We start from the raw sequence: 18,721 nt of genomic DNA on the forward strand, positions 1-18,721 counted from the left end.
AAAATATATATACATTTATTTTATTTTATTTTATTTTTATTTATTTAAAAGCGTTCTTGTTTTTATATATATGTCTACAAATGTAAAACAAGAATAAAATAAAATAAATAAAATAAAAATAAAATAAATGTATATATATTTTAGAGTTTCTGAAAGACGTGATTTATTAATGTCCATAAATAAAAAAGAATGCTTTTAAATAAAATAAATAAATAAATTTGTGTGTATATATATATATATATATATATATATATATATATATATATATATACGTGAATTGAAAATGAAAAAGCAAAAACGCTTTTAAATAAATAAATAACTAAGAGGGGCATTACGCCACTATAAACGGGATTTTTCGTATTTTCCCATCATCATCATGACACGAACTGTCACGTGCACGCGCGTCTCAGTAACTGTAAAGCTTCGAGTCTCAAGTCTAAAGTGCACATGAGTATATAATACATGAAGGAAATATTTCGGTTAGTACCAATATTACGTTCATCGATCAATTACGTCTGTGTATGTTTGCGCGTCCTCCAGTCCAGCGCGCGGCAGCACTGAGCCGTAGATGCTCGCTCTCGTCAACACCGGAAGTGAGGTTTCTCCTCATTCGTTATGTTGTGGTTATCAGCGTTTGTGTCCTAGCGTTTTTATTTATAAACATGATTTCGTTAATAATTTGATATTATTACTCCGTATGTGACAGCGTAGCGCTTTAGTGCGAACATTTATACCTCTGTGACGTTAGGAGAATAACGAATCTGTCCTCCACAGCCGCGGCGCTTCATCACAGAGATCCAGCTCCAGATCCAGCAGGAGTTAAATAGAGTGATATTATAGAGTTAAAATCAATTATTAGAGTTGAAATGAGTTTGGCAAACAGCAGAGATCAGCGCAGCACCGCGGGAAACCGCATGTCCAAACTACTGGACGCTGAAGAAGAAGACGAGTTTTACAAGACCACTTATGGAGGATTCAACGACGTGAGGATCATTCATTTATATATATAAATATATATTTTTTTATTTTTTTACAAATTTGTATGTTCATATATGATTCAGTTAAATAAAGTAAATATATTTTTTAAATATTTATAAATTAAACAATAACTAAATAATAGTAATATAATAAATACAACTTAGAAATGTATGTATAAACACACCCTGGACCACAAAACCAGTCATAAGGGTGGCTTTTTAAAGATTTATACATCATATGAGAGCTAAATAAATAGTCTTTCAATTGGTGTGTTCAGTTTCTAATTGATGATCATTTGAAAATCTGCAATCTGAGGGTGCACAAAAATCTAAATATTGAGAAAATCGCCTTTACAGTTGTCCAAATGAAGTTCTTAGCAATGCATATTACTAATAAAAAAATTAAGATTTGTATATATTTATTTTGTATATATTTATGGTAGTAAATTCACAAAATATCTTCATGGAACATGATTTCCTAATGAATTTTGGCATAAAAGAAAATCATATAATTTTGACCCATACAATGTATTGTTGGCTGTTGCTACAAATATACCCCAGCGACTTAAGACTGCCATCCAATGATGCCCTGAAATAATTTTTATATTGTTGTAATTTATTTTAATCCAAAATTTTTGATTTAGCCCAAAACCATAACAAAAAATATAATTTTTCCAATTTTTTATTTTTTATTTATTTTTTTTATACTTGTGTGAAGTTTCTAGAGTTTTATGAGGGATATTGTTGCATTGTCTTAAGCTATTATTTCTTAAAATAATATTAAGCTATAAAACAAAAATAATGTTTATTTTTTTAAATACTGCATGATTTTCCCCTCAATTTTATTTTAGTAGGAAAACCTGTGTGAAGCATGGTTATGAGAAATTTTCGTAGGAAATGTATTTATTTATATATTATTTTTTTTACCAAAATACCGAAACCAAAATTACAATTTTCATTGAGCCAAAAAACTAAAACCAAACATAAAGGTTTTTTTTGTATATGTATGTTTGTTTGCTTGTTTATTTATTTTAATAATAAAACGTAAGTTTTCTGCTGAAAATGCACTGAAAATTAATTTTAATTAATAATATGTAGCCCGAAAACTAAAAATATATATTTTTTTAAATACAAATGTTAAATTTCACATAAATCAGTCTCTTTAAAATATTTAAAACTATTAAACTTTAAAACTATTTAATAATTATGTTAATTATGTTTTTACTCCAGTTTGTTGTTGAAATATGTGAGCCTGGACCACAAAACCAGTCATAAAGGTCAATTTTTCTAAATAAATAAGCTTTCCATTGATGTATGGCTTGTTAGGATTGGACAGTATTTGAAAATCTGGAATCTGAGGGTGCACAAAAATCTAAATATTGAGAAAATCGCCTTTACAGTTGTCCAAATGAAGTTCTTAGCAATGCATATTACTAATCAAACATTAAGTTTTGATATATTTATGGTAGCTAATTTACAAAATATCTTCATGGAACATGATCTTATTATCCTAATGATTTTTGGCATAAAAGAATCCGATAAATTTGACCCATACAATGTATTTTTGGCTATTGCTACAAATATAACCCAGCTACTTAAGACTCCAGGGTCACATATAGTCACCTTATGATGCACTGAAATCATTTTTAAATTATTATAATTTATTTATTCTTAAATTGTTTTATCCTAAAACCATAACAAAAATGTAATTTTTCAAATATTTTTTTTTTTTTTTTTTTTTTACTTTGGTAAGAAAAGAAATGTATTTTATTACCAAAACACTGAAACCAAAATTAAAATTTTAATTTAGCCCAAACAGCTATTAAAAAAAAAATCACATTTTTTTTTTTTTTATATATAATGCATGTTTGCTTGCTTGTTTGTTTATTTTATTTTTAGTTTGTTGTTGAAATCTGTTACCCTGGATCACAAAACCAGTCATAAAGGTCGATTTTTCTGAATAAATAAGCCAGCAATACATTCTATGGGTCAAAATGATCTGATTTTCTTTTATGCCAAAATTCATTAGGATATTAAGATCATGTTCCATGAAGATATTTTGTGAATTTACTACCATAAATATATCAAAACTTAATTTTTGATTAGTAATATGCATTGCTAAGAACTTTATTTTTTTACAACTTTAAAGGCGATTTTCTCAATATTTAGATTTTTGTGCACCCTCAGATTGCAGATTTTCAAATGATCATCAATTAGAAACTGAACACACCAATTGAAAGATTATTTATTTAGCTCTCAGATGATGTATAAATCTTTAAAAAGCCACCCTTATGACTGGTTTTGTAGTCCAGGGTGTGTTTATACATACATTTCAAAGTTGTATTTATTATATTACTATTATTTATTTATTGTTTAATTTATAAATATTAAAAATATATTTACTTTATGACAAGATAATAAATAATGTTTGATTTGTTAGGATAGGACAATATTAGAATATCTGGAATCTGAGGGTGCAATAAAATCTAAATATTGTGAAAATCACCTTTAAAGTTGTTCTTAGCCATGCATATTACTAATCAAAAATTAAGTTTTGATATATTTACGATAGCAAATTGACATCTTCCTGAAACATGCTCTTTACTTGTTGAGCAGGAGTCGGGTGATGATGAGTACAGAGGTGATCACTCAGACACTGAAGACGAAGTGGACAGTGATTTTGACATCGATGAAGGAGACGAACCCGACAGCGACCAGGAAGATGACGCTCCCCGCAGAAAGAGCCGCGTCGTCACTAAAGCGTACAAGGTCAGACCTCATATACACACACTCTCAAACTACATCAACACATCTGCTCTTGCATGTCATATATATATATATATATATGTGTGTGTGTGTGTGTTTCAGGAGCCGCTGAAGGTGTCGAAGCCCAAAGTGAAGCGAGTTTCTGAAGAATTAAAGACTGAACGGCCCAAAGTTGAAAGACGCACCATTCAAGAGCTGCAGGATTTTGGAGAAAGTGAGATGCATATTTTGAAATAGTTATTATTTTTATACTTCTGTTTTCATATTAATTTAAGTTAAAGTTTTCTTTAACTTGTATGTTTTGTCATTTGTAGTAGTTATTGTTTTGTAAATATCTATATGTGACAAAACCAGTCTTAAGTAGAACAGGTATATTTGTAGCAATAGCCAACAATACATTGTATGCATCAAATTTTTTCTTTATGGCAAAAAATCATTAGGATATTAAGTAAAGATCGCGTTCCATGAAAATATTTTGTAAATTTCCTACTGTAAATATATCCAAACATAATTTCTGATTAGTAATATGCATTGCTAAGAACTACATTTGGACAACTTTAAAGGTTATTTTCTCAGTATTTAGATTTTTTTGCACCCTCAGATTGCAGATTTTCAAATATTGTCCTATACATCAATAGAAAGCTTATTTATTCAGCTTGCAGATGATGTGTAAATCTTAATTTAAATCTTAAGTTAACTATATGGCTGTTTTTGTGGTGCAGGGTCACACATAATTTGTATTTATTTTTATTTAAATTTTAGTTATTTTAGCACATCAGGTTAAACCAATTAAAATGGCAAAGGCAAGTAGCTCAAATTAAATATAATATTTATTTTCAAGTATTGAAAATGCTTTTTATGGTTTAGTTGACTTTAGCCGATCTTCTATTTTATTAGATCAAATTAAGCTTACTGTATTTTCATTGTCATTTGGTTAACTTGATCTACTAAAATAGCTAAAAGAAGTAAAAAAAAAAATATATATATATATATATATATATAACATAACACGTACAGTTGAAGTCAAAAGTTTACATACACCTTTCAGAATCTGAAAAATGTTAATTGTTTCAGCAAAACAAGAATAATAGTACAAAATGCATTTTTTTTTATTACTGACCTGAATCAGATATTTCACATAAAAGATGTTTACATATAGTCCACTAGAGAAAATAATAGTTGAATTTTTAAAAATAACCCAGTCAAAAGTTTACATCCCCTTGATTCTTATTACTGTGTTGTTCTCTGAATGATCCACAGCTGTGTTTTTTGTTTAGTGATAGTTGTTCATGAGTCCCTTGTTTGTCCTGAACAGTTAAACCGCCTGCTGTTCTTCAGAAAAATCCTTCAGGTCCCACAAATTCTTTGGTTTTCCAGCATTTTTGTGTATTTGAACCCTTTCCAACAATGACTGTATGATTTTGAGATGCATCTTTTCACACTGAGGACAACTGAGGGACTCATATGCAACTATTACAGAAGGTTCAAACACTCACTGATGCTCCAGAAGGAAAAACAATGCATTAGAAGTCAGGGGGTGAAAACTTTTGGAATTTGGAGATCAGAGTAAATTTAACTTATTTTGTCTTCTGGGAAAAACGTAACTATCTTCTATAGCTTCTGAAGGGCAGTACTAAATGAAAAAATATGATATTTAGGCAAAGTTAGAAAAATGCACACATCTCTATTCTGTTCAAAAGTTTTCACCCCCGGCTCTAATACATCTCTTTTCCTTCTGGAGCATCAGTGAGTGTTTGAACCTTCTGTAATAGTTGCATATGAGTCCCTCAGTTGTCCTCAGTGTGAAAAGATGCATCTCAAAATCATACAGTCTTTGTTGGAAAGGGTTCAAATACATAAAAATGCTGGAAAACCAAAGAATTAGTTCTGAAGAACAGCTGTTCAGGACAAACAAGGCACTCATGAACAACTATCACTAAACAAACACAGCTGTGGATCATTCAGGAAACAACACAGTATTAAGAATCAAGGGGGTGTAAACTTTTTATAAATTCAATATTCAATATACAAACATCTTTTATGTGAAATATCTTATTCTAGGTCAGTGCGAAATAAAAAACAACTTGCGTTTTCTATGATCCCTCTTATTTTGCTAAAATAATGAACATTTTGCAGATGTATGCAAACGTTTGACTCCAACTGTAAAGTAAAAACAGCTCAATTTTATTTAAAAATGTGCTATTTGTCGTTGTCACTGGTGTTTCAGTCCGTAAGTCGGTGCGTAAGTCGACGAGTGAACACACACGACAGACCAACGAGCGTCTGCAGGAGCGTCAGCTGGAGGCGCCGCGGAAGAGGAAAGGTGCTCTGAATGAACGTGTGCTGACACAGGATGAGCTGCTCGCCGAGGCTAAACTCACTGCTGAGATCAACCTGCGATCACTGGGTAACACACACACATCAGTCAGATCACTACACCACTGACATGAGCAGTGTTGGGGCTAACGCATTACAAGTAATGCTAGTTACGTAATAATATTACTTTTTCCAAGTATCTAGTAAAGTAATGCATTACTTTTGAATTGACAAGAAAATATCTGAGTTACTTTTTCAAATAAGTAACGCCAGTTATATTCCCCCCATTTATTGATTAAAAGCTCTCCTGTCCTCATGTTGAGAGAAATTGTAAGATGTTACTTTAGTTCTAGAATAAATGTGAACATGCATTAATTCATCTCACTCACTAAAAACACAGATACAGTGTTCTTCAAAATGAATAAAAACACTGAAATTCAAACAAACCTGCAATAATTAAATATGTTAAACGATACAAATATCCTTTATGGATTTAATCCCATTTTATTAACCGATGTCTTTGCTACTGACCTTCGATGATCCAATTCATCCATACTAATGAGCAGAAATTACTCAAGATAATCTAACATTTGTTTTCTTTTTTTATTGCTGAAGAGTTGATGTTGTTCTTCTGCGGTCTACTGTACAGACGTCAATTTACTGTTCTCTAAGCCTGAGGCTTTTGCTGTGAAAAGGCTTTTACATTTGACAAAAATAGAACTTTTTATATTAAAAACAAACAAGCAAGTCCTGCACAGATTTAAAAAGTGACGCAAAAGTAACGTCACGCATTACTTTCCATAAAAAGCTAAAGTAAGTAACGTAATTAGTTACTTTTTTAGGGAGTAACTCAATATTGTAATGCATTACTTTAAAAAATAACTTTCCCCAACAGTGTGTGTGTGTGTGTGTGTGTGTGTGTGTGTGTGTGTGTGTGTGTGTGTGTGTGTGTGTGTGTGTGTGTGTGTGTGTGTGTTTTTTCCAGAAAACTATGAGCGTTTAGAGGCTGATAAGAAGAAGCAGGTTCATAAGAAGAGACGCTTTGAAGGTCCAGCGATTCGCTATCATTCAGTGCTGATGCCGCTGGTCCCAGACGCAAACATGAAGGAGGAGAACGTGGATGTGGAAGGGTACGTTTATACATAAGAAGCTTTGATTAATTATATAATAATTAATATTATATATTCATTATACATTTTTAGTCAGCAAAACCTCTTTTAGCGAAAATATTTAACACATTCAGATATTCACAGTTCTCTGATGCCGGTTAATATTCACATGACATGCAGCTAAATAAATAAAATATTAATATAAGAATCTTATTGTAGTGAGTGTCTAATTTTAAAATGTTTATTTTATTTTTTATGTTTTTAGATTTAGTTAATGCTAACATAATAACGTTTTGTTAGCTCAACACTAGAAGCTATATTATATATTTGTAGTTGTGAAAAGTATTTCTGAAAGTAATGTATTATTAAAATTATTATTTTTTTAATTAATGTTATGTTGTATATTACAACAGCATTATAGTGCTCATATTCTCAACTTTCAACTTTATTCTCAAAATATTTTGACTTTTTTTAAATATTTAAACTTTATTCTTGTAACATTTTGAATTTATTCTCGTAACATTTTGACTTTATTCTCGTAACATTTTGACTTTATTCTCGTAACATTTTGAATTTATTCTCGTAACCTTTTGACTTTATTCTCGTAACATTTTGACTTTATTCTCGTAACATTTTGAATTTATTCTCGTAACATTTTGAATTTATTCTCGTAACATTTTGAATTTATTCTCGTAACATTTTGAATTTATTCTCGTAACATTTTGAATTTATTCTCGTAACATTTTGACTTTATTCTCGTAACATTTTGACTTTATTCTCGTAACATTTTGACTTTATTCTCGTAACATTTTGACTTTATTCTCGTAACATTTTGACTTTATTCTCGTAACATTTTGACTTTATTCTCGTAACATTTTGACTTTATTCTCGTAACATTTTGACTTATTCTCGTAATATTTTGACTTTATTCTCGTAATATTTTGACTTTATTCTCGTAACATTTTGACTTTATTCTTGTAATATTTTGACTTTATTCTCGTTACATTTTGACTTTATTCTCGTAACATTTTGAATTTATTCTCGTAACATTTTGACTTTATTCTCGTAACATTTTGAATTTATTCTTGTAATATTTTGACTTTATTCTCGTAACATTTTGACTTTATTCTCGTTACATTTTGACTTTATTCTCGTTACATTTTGAATTTATTCTCGTAACCTTTTGACTTTATTCTCGTAACATTTTGAATTTATTCTCGTAACCTTTTGACTTTATTCTCGTAACATTTTGACTTTATTCTCGTAACCTTTTGACTTTATTCTCGTAACATTTTGACTTTATTCTCGTAACCTTTTGAATTTATTCTCGTAACATTTTGAATTTATTCTCGTAACATTTTGAATTTATTCTCGTAACATTTTGACTTTATTCTCGTAACATTTTGACTTTATTCTCGTAACATTTTGACTTTATTCTCGTAACATTTTGACTTTATTCTCGTAACATTTTGACTTTATTCTCGTAACATTTTGACTTTATTCTCGTAACATTTTGACTTTATTCTCGTTACATTTTGACTTTATTCTCGTTACATTTTGACTTTATTCTCGTTACATTTTGACTTTATTCTCGTTACATTTTGACTTTATTCTCGTTACATTTTGACTTTATTCTCGTTACATTTTGACTTTATTCTCGTTACATTTTGACTTTATTCTCGTTACATTTTGACTTTATTCTCGTTACATTTTGACTTTATTCTCGTTACATTTTGACTTTATTCTCGTTACATTTTGACTTTATTCTCGTAACATTTTGACTTATTCTCGTAATATTTTGACTTTATTCTCGTAATATTTTGACTTTATTCTCGTAACATTTTGACTTTATTCTTGTAATATTTTGACTTTATTCTCGTTACATTTTGACTTTATTCTCGTAACATTTTGAATTTATTCTCGTAACATTTTGACTTTATTCTCGTAACATTTTGAATTTATTCTTGTAATATTTTGACTTTATTCTCGTAACATTTTGACTTTATTCTCGTTACATTTTGACTTTATTCTCGTTACATTTTGACTTTATTCTCGTTACATTTTGACTTTATTCTCGTTACATTTTGACTTTATTCTCGTAATCTTTTGACTTTATTCTCGTTACATTTTGACTTTATTCTCGTAACATTTTGACTTTATTCTCGTAATATTTTGACTTTATTCTCGTAACATTTTGACTTTATTCTTGTAATATTTTGACTTTATTCTCGTAACATTTTGAATTTATTCTCGTAACATTTTGAATTTATTCTCGTAACATTTTGAATTTATTCTCGTAACATTTTGAATTTATTCTCGTAACATTTTGAATTTATTCTCGTTACATTTTGACTTTATTCTCGTAACATTTTGACTTATTCTCGTAATATTTTGACTTTATTCTCGTTACATTTTGACTTTATTCTCGTTACATTTTGACTTTATTCTCGTTACATTTTGACTTTATTCTCGTAACATTTTGACTTATTCTCGTAATATTTTGACTTTATTCTCGTAATATTTTGACTTTATTCTCGTAACATTTTGAATTTATTCTTGTAATATTTTGAATTTATTCTCGTAACATTTTGAATTTATTCTCGTAACATTTTGACTTTATTCTCGTAACATTTTGACTTTATTCTCGTAACATTTTGACTTTATTCTCGTAACATTTTGACTTTATTCTCGTAACATTTTGACTTTATTCTCGTAACATTTTGACTTTATTCTCGTAACATTTTGACTTTATTCTCGTAACATTTTGACTTTATTCTCGTAACATTTTGACTTTATTCTCGTAACATTTTGACTTTATTCTCGTAACATTTTGACTTTATTCTCGTAACATTTTGACTTTATTCTCGTAACCTTTTGACTTTATTCTCGTAACATTTTGACTTTATTCTCGTAACCTTTTGACTTTATTCTCGTAACATTTTGACTTTATTCTCGTAACATTTTGAATTTATTCTCGTAACATTTTGAATTTATTCTCGTAACATTTTGAATTTATTCTCGTAACATTTTGACTTTATTCTCGTAACATTTTGACTTTATTCTCGTAACATTTTGACTTTATTCTCGTAACATTTTGACTTTATTCTCGTAACATTTTGACTTTATTCTCGTAACATTTTGACTTTATTCTCGTAACATTTTGACTTTATTCTCGTAACATTTTGACTTTATTCTCGTTACATTTTGACTTTATTCTCGTTACATTTTGACTTTATTCTCGTTACATTTTGACTTTATTCTCGTTACATTTTGACTTTATTCTCGTTACATTTTGACTTTATTCTCGTTACATTTTGACTTTATTCTCGTTACATTTTGACTTTATTCTCGTTACATTTTGACTTTATTCTCGTTACATTTTGACTTTATTCTCGTAACATTTTGACTTATTCTCGTAATATTTTGACTTTATTCTCGTAATATTTTGACTTTATTCTCGTAACATTTTGACTTTATTCTTGTAATATTTTGACTTTATTCTCGTTACATTTTGACTTTATTCTCGTAACATTTTGAATTTATTCTCGTAACATTTTGACTTTATTCTCGTAACATTTTGAATTTATTCTTGTAATATTTTGACTTTATTCTCGTAACATTTTGACTTTATTCTCGTTACATTTTGACTTTATTCTCGTTACATTTTGACTTTATTCTCGTTACATTTTGACTTTATTCTCGTTACATTTTGACTTTATTCTCGTAATCTTTTGACTTTATTCTCGTTACATTTTGACTTTATTCTCGTAACATTTTGACTTTATTCTCGTAATATTTTGACTTTATTCTCGTAACATTTTGACTTTATTCTTGTAATATTTTGACTTTATTCTCGTAACATTTTGAATTTATTCTCGTAACATTTTGAATTTATTCTCGTAACATTTTGAATTTATTCTCGTAACATTTTGAATTTATTCTCGTAACATTTTGAATTTATTCTCGTTACATTTTGACTTTATTCTCGTAACATTTTGACTTATTCTCGTAATATTTTGACTTTATTCTCGTTACATTTTGACTTTATTCTCGTTACATTTTGACTTTATTCTCGTTACATTTTGACTTTATTCTCGTAACATTTTGACTTATTCTCGTAATATTTTGACTTTATTCTCGTAATATTTTGACTTTATTCTCGTAACATTTTGAATTTATTCTTGTAATATTTTGAATTTATTCTCGTAACATTTTGAATTTATTCTCGTAACATTTTGACTTTATTCTCGTAACATTTTGACTTTATTCTCGTAACATTTTGACTTTATTCTCGTAACATTTTGACTTTATTCTCGTAACATTTTGACTTTATTCTCGTAACATTTTGACTTTATTCTCGTAACATTTTGACTTTATTCTCGTAACATTTTGACTTTATTCTCGTAACATTTTGACTTTATTCTCGTAACATTTTGACTTTATTCTCGTAACATTTTGACTTTATTCTCGTAACATTTTGACTTTATTCTCGTAACATTTTGACTTTATTCTCGTAACATTTTGACTTTATTCTCGTAACATTTTGACTTTATTCTCGTAACATTTTGAATTTATTCTCGTAACATTTTGAATTTATTCTCGTAACATTTTGAATTTATTCTCGTAACATTTTGAATTTATTCTCGTAACATTTTGACTTTATTCTCGTAACATTTTGACTTTATTCTCGTAACATTTTGACTTTATTCTCGTAACATTTTGACTTTATTCTCGTAACATTTTGACTTTATTCTCGTAACATTTTGACTTTATTCTCGTAACATTTTGACTTTATTCTCGTAACATTTTGACTTTATTCTCGTAACATTTTGAATTTATTCTCGTAACATTTTGAATTTATTCTCGTAACATTTTGAATTTATTCTCGTAACATTTTGACTTTATTCTCGTAGTATTTCATATCTATATATATATATATATATCTCATAGTATATACATTTTTAATAGCTTTTGTTTTCAATATTTATTTTTTTGTAATATTAGGTGCTTTTTTTAGTTAATAAAATAAAATTAATAAAAAAAGTAAATGTTTTTATTTGTTTTAGTTTTCAGTTTCATTTTGGTATGTCAGCTAGATAATACGTATAATTTGTTTCAGTTGCAAGTGCAACAATTTCCATTTTTGTGGTTCATCATCTAATACTTTATTTCAGCTTTACTTCATTTTAATAGTTTTAGTTAACGCTTCATGTGAACAAGATGCATGATACTAACACTTTCTCCTTTTATAGGCTTGACCAGGACACGCCCCAAGCCACGCCCACTTCCTCATCCTCTACACAGGGGGCGGGGTCTCTGTGCTCTCGCACGTACATCACCTTCAGCGACGATGAGGCGTTCACCTCCGCCTTCCCGCCGTCGGCTCGCTCTAGCCCCGCCCAGCCCGTTCAGGAGGTGTGTCCCGTTACCCATAAACCCGCGCTGTATCGTGACCCCGTGACGGACATCCCCTACGCCAACGCCAGAGCCTTCCGCATCATCCGTGAGGCCTACCAGAAATACATCGCGGCGCACGGTTTCCCCAACGCTTCTGGAAACTTCAGTGACGTCAGTGATTCGCCAGCAACCGCCACAAAGAGCACACGACCCAAAGCCGCCGTTAAACAGACCTTAGTCGCCACCTAGACGCAATCACACACGTGATAATGACTTTTGAGTGTTTCGATCCACTTCACTCAGGTTTGACTCTGTTTGAGGCAGAATGAACACTTTACAATATGGTTTTCATTTTGTCAACGTTAGTTAACGTCCATAGTTTAGTTAACTTTTGCATCTCTTTATCATAGTTTGTTGATTTCAGTGCATTCACTAATGCATATAATACATGCTACAAATACATAATCTATTAAGTAATGTGAACAAATGAGACCATATTGTAAAGTGTTACTGAATCACATTCAATGATTCAAAGCGTGTGATTCTTAACGACTCAGATTCAGCTGTTGATTTATGATCACTTCACCAGCACTGTTTATTTTCTGATGTCTCGTTTTGTATTTTTCTAGGTTTTTCAGTCCAAAAAAATGGCAATAAAAATGGCAATAAAGAACTCAAGTGTGTTTACCTCTTATTTCATTATTCATCTTGTATTATAAATGTGTAATCTTATTAAACATGAAATTAAGTCAAAAATATTTATGTATTTATTTTATTATTATTTAAGGGGAGACACTGCAGGCAAAATTGCTGTTTTTTTCATGCACCTGTCAAGTTTGAGATTTTGGGCTTTTTGGTGTTGATCGAAGTCACGAGTTTGAATCAATCGGAGCGGTTCCAGCGTAAATGACTCAATCAATTGATTTGGTTCATCAGTTCTTCTTATTGCATTTTCGGTCATGTTTATACGACTCTGCCAGTACTACTACTGGGCTAACTTGATTGTTTTCTGACATTAAACGATTCACTAGCAAAAAAACTGATTAAATCAAAAACAGGCATTTATTTTCGAATTTCAGCATCCCTTGTAAGATTTTAAAAAGCATGCGTAGAGTAATGGATGAAAATGATTCACTGTTCTGAATCGCTCCAATCGGATCGTGTATCGCGAATCATTTGTATCAGGACTTTAAATCATAGCGAATCTTTTAATTTAAATTTGGATTTTGCATGTCGCGAGAACGGATTTAGAACGGAACGGGTTCGTGAATCATTTTGCGAATGTAATGATTCAAATCAAATGATTCGCGATACGAAATGTTCTGATCTGAAATGATGTTCGCTCAGATTTTTTTTCTTAAAGTCGAAAAAAGTAAGGCAGTATAGTTATGAAAACAAAACAAAAAAAGTAAAAAAGCCCAAAAATACAAATCCCAAAACCAACCGTGGTTTTACTATAGTAAAAGTGTAGTATACTTAGTAATACTTTGCATGTGCTTCCCTTTATTTTTGCCATTTTTATTAGTACATGTATTTCTCTTTTTTTAATTTGACATAGAAGACATTATTCAACAAGTGAGATCTCTGACTGAAGTCCTTGAAAAAAAAAAAGGTTTAAAAGTCCTTGAAAGTCCTGGAATTTCAGTATCTGTATGAACCCTGTCAACAGATTTATTGAAATGTGTCATTCCATCACTGTCTCTCCAATGGATCTGAATGGGTGCCGTCAGAATGAGAATCCAAACAGCTGATAAAAACATCACAAAAATCGACCAGTAATCCAGACCACTCCAGTCCATCAGTTAACATCTTGAGAAGACAAAAACTCAAATACGAGTCTATAATCCAAATAAAAGTCCATCTCCTGTTGTCTCACCTCAAAATCCAGCCACAGTTGGTGATAAACGGTGTTTGATCCGTGCAGATTTTTCTCCTGATTCAGACCAGACGACTTTTTCACTGGAGGAAGCATTATTATGGATTATGGACTTGTATTTTAGGTAAAAACATCTTAATAATGAATTGGTTTCAGCGTTTGTCTTCTCAAGATGTTAACTGATGGACTGCAGTGGTTTTGTGGATTATTGTAATATTTTTATCAGCTGTTTTGGACTCTCATTCTGACGGCACCCATTCACTGCAGAGGATTTATTAGTGAGACAGTGATGAAATGACACATTTCTAAAAATCTGATGAAGAAACAAATTCATCCTTATCTTGGATGCCTAGGGGTGAACATTTCAGCAAATTTAGGATATTTTCTAGGATATGTACTTGAAGTAGAAGTTAAAATACCAAGATGTCATCCCTATGTAAAAAACTATAGACTAGATTATATCAAAAGATCACAGAGCTGAAGAAGAGGCTTCTGAAGAGACTCCAGGAAGATTTGAAATAAAAAGCAAAAACAATTTATTATTAAACTTTAATCCATTCAGATACTCCATTCAGCTGTAATACTGCTACTTTTAAACAAAACACACTCAAACATGAAAACACTAGTTAATTATTTTACTGGTAAGTGCTGTAGAACTGTACACGACATTCTGTGTTGCGTAAGTTCTATTTATTAATATTTATGGGTGAAATTCATGTTAAAAGGCAAAACAAGATTAAAACACCCAAAAATTATCATTTTTCGTTCCAAAACTGTGAAACTGTGGAACATTATGTTTTATTGGACTCCATTTAGTTAAGTCAGTCTTTCAATGAAATGAGATGCATAATCAATGACAGAATACTGATTTTTGCGTCGGCTGTCCCTTTAAATCTTCTTTCTGATTTTGTTGTGAAGTATGAGATATGAGCGGCACATGTTCTTGATGTGTTTAGTGAGAATCGTCCAATCAGACACGAGGGATGCGTTCTGGCTGCTTCCCTGAGCTCAGTGTCTCTGTGGTCAGAGGTACAGAGCTCTGATGTCCAGTCTTTCAGTCCAGCGTGTCTGTGTGCGCTCAGAGTTTGCCCTCTTCGATCATGCGGTTCAGGCCGCCGCAGATCTTACTGAGGTTCGGCCACAGCTTCCCCTGCGGGTCGTAGAGGTGCGTGAGGAGCTCCGGGTCCGAGTAATGGTTGAACACGTGTCTGATGCGATCCAGAGATTTGGGCGTGAGGTGCTTCTCCACCAGCTTCAGCAGTAAATCACGGCAATTGGCCAGAAGCTCCATCATGACGTTCTTATCAAACGTGAACTCCACCTAACGAGGAGACAAGCACCTTCAGTGTTATACATTCACATTCATGCATTCAGAGCATTTTTTGAACATTTCTGCACATATTGCACACTTTCAGACATTTTGAGGCTTCATTCTTAACTCTTGCAAATAGAGCATCAGAAGAAAACAGAGGTGAAGTTGCCAAAGAGTACAAGATGAGGGTCTTCTGGTTGATTGCTATGTGGTTGCTAGGGCGTTCTAAATGGTTGCTATGCAGTTGCTAGGATGCTCTGGATGGTTGCTATGTGGTTGCTAGGGCGTTCTAAATGGTTGCTATGCAGTTGCTAGGGTGCTCTGGACAGTTGCTATGTGGTTGCTAGGGCGTTCTAAATGGTTGCTATCCAGTTGCTAGGATGCTCTGGACGGTTGCTATGTGGTTGCTAGGGCGTTCTAAATGGTTGCTATGCAGTTGCTAGGGTGCTCTGGACAGTTGCTATGTGGTTGCTAGGGCGTTCTAAATGGTTGCTATCCAGTTGCTAGGATGCTCTGGACGGTTGCTATGTGGTTGCTAGGGCGTTCTAAATGGTTGCTATGCAGTTGCTAGGGTGCTCTGGACAGTTGCTATGTGGTTGCTAGGGCGTTCTAAATGGTTGCTATGCAGTTGCTAGGATGCTCTGGACGGTTGCTATGTGGTTGCTAGGGCGTTCTAAATGGTTGCTATGCAGTTGCTAGGGTGCTCTGGACAGTTGCTATGTGGTTGCTAGGGCGTTCTAAATGGTTGCTATGCAGTTGCTAGGATGCTCTGGATGGTTGCTAGGGTGTTCTAAATTGTTGCTATGCGGTTGCGAGGGTGTTTAAGAAAGTTTCTGATTGTTAGGGTCTTTTGGCTGGTTGCTATATATGGTTGCTAGGACATTTTACGTAGTTGCTATCCAGTTGCTAGGGTGCTCTGGACAGTTGCTATGTGGTTGCTAGGGCGTTCTAAATGGTTGCTATGCAGTTGCTAGGATGCTCTGGATGGTTGCTAGGGTGTTCTAAATTGTTGCTATGCTGTTGCTATGCTGTTGTGAGGGTGTTTTAGAAAGTTTCTGATTGTTAGGGTCTTTTGGCTGGTTGCTATATATGGTTGTTAGGACATTTTAAGTAGTTGCTATCCAGTTGCTAGGGTGCTCTGTACAGTTGCTATGTGGTTGCTAGGGCGTTCTAAATGGTTGCTATGCAGTTGCTAGGATGCTCTGGATGGTTGCTAGGGTGTTCTAAATTGTTGCTATGCGGTTGCGATTGTGTTTTAGAAAGTTTCTGATTGTTAGGGTCTTTTGGCTGGTTGCTATATGGTTGCTAGGACATTTTAAATAGTTGCTATCCAGTTGCTAGGGTGCTCTGGACAGTTGCTTTATGGTTACTAAGGCATTCGAAATTGTTGCTATGCAGTTGATAGTGTGTTTTACAAAGTTTCTGAATGTTAGGGTCGGTTGCTATGTGGTTGCTAGGGCATTTAATTTTTTTATATGTGGTTGCTTGGGTGGTCTAAATCATTGCTGCGGTCTTTCTGATTGCTAGGGTCTTTTGGGTGGTTGCTATGCAGTTGCTAGGGCATTTTACATTTTTTGCTATGTGGTTGCTAGGGTGTTGTAGGTAGTAGCTATATGATTCCTATGGTGTTCAGGGCGGCTACTATCCAGTAGCTTGGGTGTTCCAAAACTTTGCCATGCAGTTTCTGAGATATTTGGTTGCTAGGGTGTCCTAAGTAGTTGCCATGTGGTCTAAATCATCTCTATGCAGTTGCTAGGGTGTTCTGTGGAATTCCCGTGCCATCCATAGGGTGTTCTAAGTAGTTGCTATGTGGTTTCTAGGGTCTTATAAGTTGTTGCTGTGTGGTTGCTAGGGTGTTCTATGCAGTTTCTAGAGTCTTATAAATTGTTGCTGTGTGGTTACTAGGGTGCTTTGAGTGGTTGCTATGGTGTTCTAAGTAGTGGCTATGGCATTTCTGGGGTATTCTGAGTAGCTGCTATGCGGCCGCTAGGTTACTGTGGATGGTTTCTAACTGGTTTCTTCCTGGCTGGTGTGAAATGACACCACAAACGCTGCATGACGACGCACACACTAAGCTTTAAGACTATTAGTCTAGTACCGCTGATGATTAAACCATTATCCACCATTAGCATGTAAATATGACAGCTGAAAGTGTTAGTACCTCCTGGAAGCTGATGGCTGTCATGGCTCCGTGGTGCAGTTTTTTTCTGAAGTCCTGTGCCACACTTAGCTCGTCCGCGCTGAACTTCTCGTGTCGGAACAGAACCCCCACCTTCACGGCGATCTTGATCATGTTCTTCACCACCTTCTGGGCCTCGTTGCGGTTCCCTGTGTGCTCTTTGGAGACGCGGTAGAGCTCGTCCAGAACCTCGCTGCTGTTGTCATCTATGAACATATGAGCCACCGACTTGCTGGCCATGTGACTGAGGATCTTCTTCTGGGCCTTCATGGCCATGTCCTTCGAGCTGAACGCCTCCATCCCGATCAGAGCAGAGCACGGACGGACGCAGACGTACAGCCGTGTGCGAGTGTGTTTACCTGCGGCGTGCAGTTGGAGGTGTTTGCGAGGAGTGTGTTGTGTCTTTTTGAGGAAGTGGTGTCTTCCGCTGTGTAACTGCGAGAGGAAACGGTGTGATCGGAGAAGATATGTCACTTCTGCTTTCTGCCTCTCTCACATACTTCAACCAGAGACGTTTCATATCGTTCAGAGCATTGGAAGTGCAGGAATAAGAACACAAAATAACCTGAAGACATTACATCTAAACTTCACATCAACCTTAAACATATCCATAATGAGATGAAATGGAAAGCTTCCAGTTTGCAATCGAAAGTCAAAACTCAAACTTTTCTAATCAGTTTCTGTCAAGATCACATGATTTGGTCAGTCTGTATCTTACTCATTCTTCCTGATTCACATTTAACAAGCAAACAGAACTGAATTCAGATTTAAATTATTTGAAATATGGTT

The 18,721-nt window shown here is 33.0% G+C and overlaps 3 protein-coding genes across 3 annotated transcripts in view; 2 read left to right on the plus strand and 1 right to left on the minus strand.

The window, feature by feature from the left end:
* LOC141289449 (Golgi phosphoprotein 3-like A) overlaps positions 1-840 on the plus strand; it is an 18,598-nt gene extending 17,758 nt beyond the window's left edge. The window contains exon 4 of the mRNA XM_073821543.1: positions 775-840. Within this exon, the coding sequence (XP_073677644.1) occupies positions 775-840 (66 nt within the window). The remainder of the gene's footprint in view (positions 1-774) is intronic.
* On the plus strand, positions 606-13,238 carry vps72a (vacuolar protein sorting 72 homolog a). The gene is made up of 6 exons (XM_073822519.1): positions 606-983; positions 3,594-3,746; positions 3,846-3,957; positions 5,971-6,150; positions 7,045-7,189; positions 12,421-13,238. The coding sequence occupies exons 1-6, from the start codon at positions 867-869 to the stop codon at positions 12,812-12,814; spliced, it is 1,101 nt and encodes a 366-aa protein (XP_073678620.1). The 5' UTR covers positions 606-866; the 3' UTR covers positions 12,815-13,238.
* Positions 13,239-14,115: 877 nt separating this feature from the next.
* tnfaip8l2a (tumor necrosis factor, alpha-induced protein 8-like 2a) lies at positions 14,116-18,329 on the minus strand. Its single transcript, XM_073822526.1, has 2 exons — positions 17,915-18,329; positions 14,116-15,762 (listed from the first exon to the last, which is right to left on the minus strand). The coding sequence occupies exons 1-2, from the start codon at positions 18,230-18,232 to the stop codon at positions 15,520-15,522; spliced, it is 561 nt and encodes a 186-aa protein (XP_073678627.1). The 5' UTR covers positions 18,233-18,329; the 3' UTR covers positions 14,116-15,519.
* Between the last annotated feature and the right edge of the window lie 392 nt (positions 18,330-18,721).

The sequence above is a fragment of the Garra rufa genome, chromosome 17 (assembly GCF_049309525.1).
Source record: "Garra rufa chromosome 17, GarRuf1.0, whole genome shotgun sequence".
Classification (NCBI taxonomy): domain Eukaryota; kingdom Metazoa; phylum Chordata; class Actinopteri; order Cypriniformes; family Cyprinidae; genus Garra; species Garra rufa.

What these genes read in the sequence shown, in the direction of transcription:
- vps72a (XM_073822519.1), top strand. Translation starts at nt 867, where the DNA reads ATGAGTTTGGCAAACAGCAGAGATCAGCGCAGCACCGCGGGAAACCGC. An exon ending in CTTATGGAGGATTCAACGAC is followed by an intron (nt 984 to 3,593) that starts GTGAGGATCATT and finishes CTTGTTGAGCAG; the next exon opens with GAGTCGGGTGATGATGAGTA. An exon ending in GCTGCAGGATTTTGGAGAAA is followed by an intron (nt 3,958 to 5,970) that starts GTGAGATGCATA and finishes CTGGTGTTTCAG; the next exon opens with TCCGTAAGTCGGTGCGTAAG.
- tnfaip8l2a (XM_073822526.1), bottom strand. Translation starts at nt 18,232, where the DNA reads ATGGAGGCGTTCAGCTCGAAGGACATGGCCATGAAGGCCCAGAAGAAG. An exon ending in CAGCCATCAGCTTCCAGGAG is followed by an intron (nt 15,763 to 17,914) that starts GTACTAACACTT and finishes TCTCCTCGTTAG; the next exon opens with GTGGAGTTCACGTTTGATAA.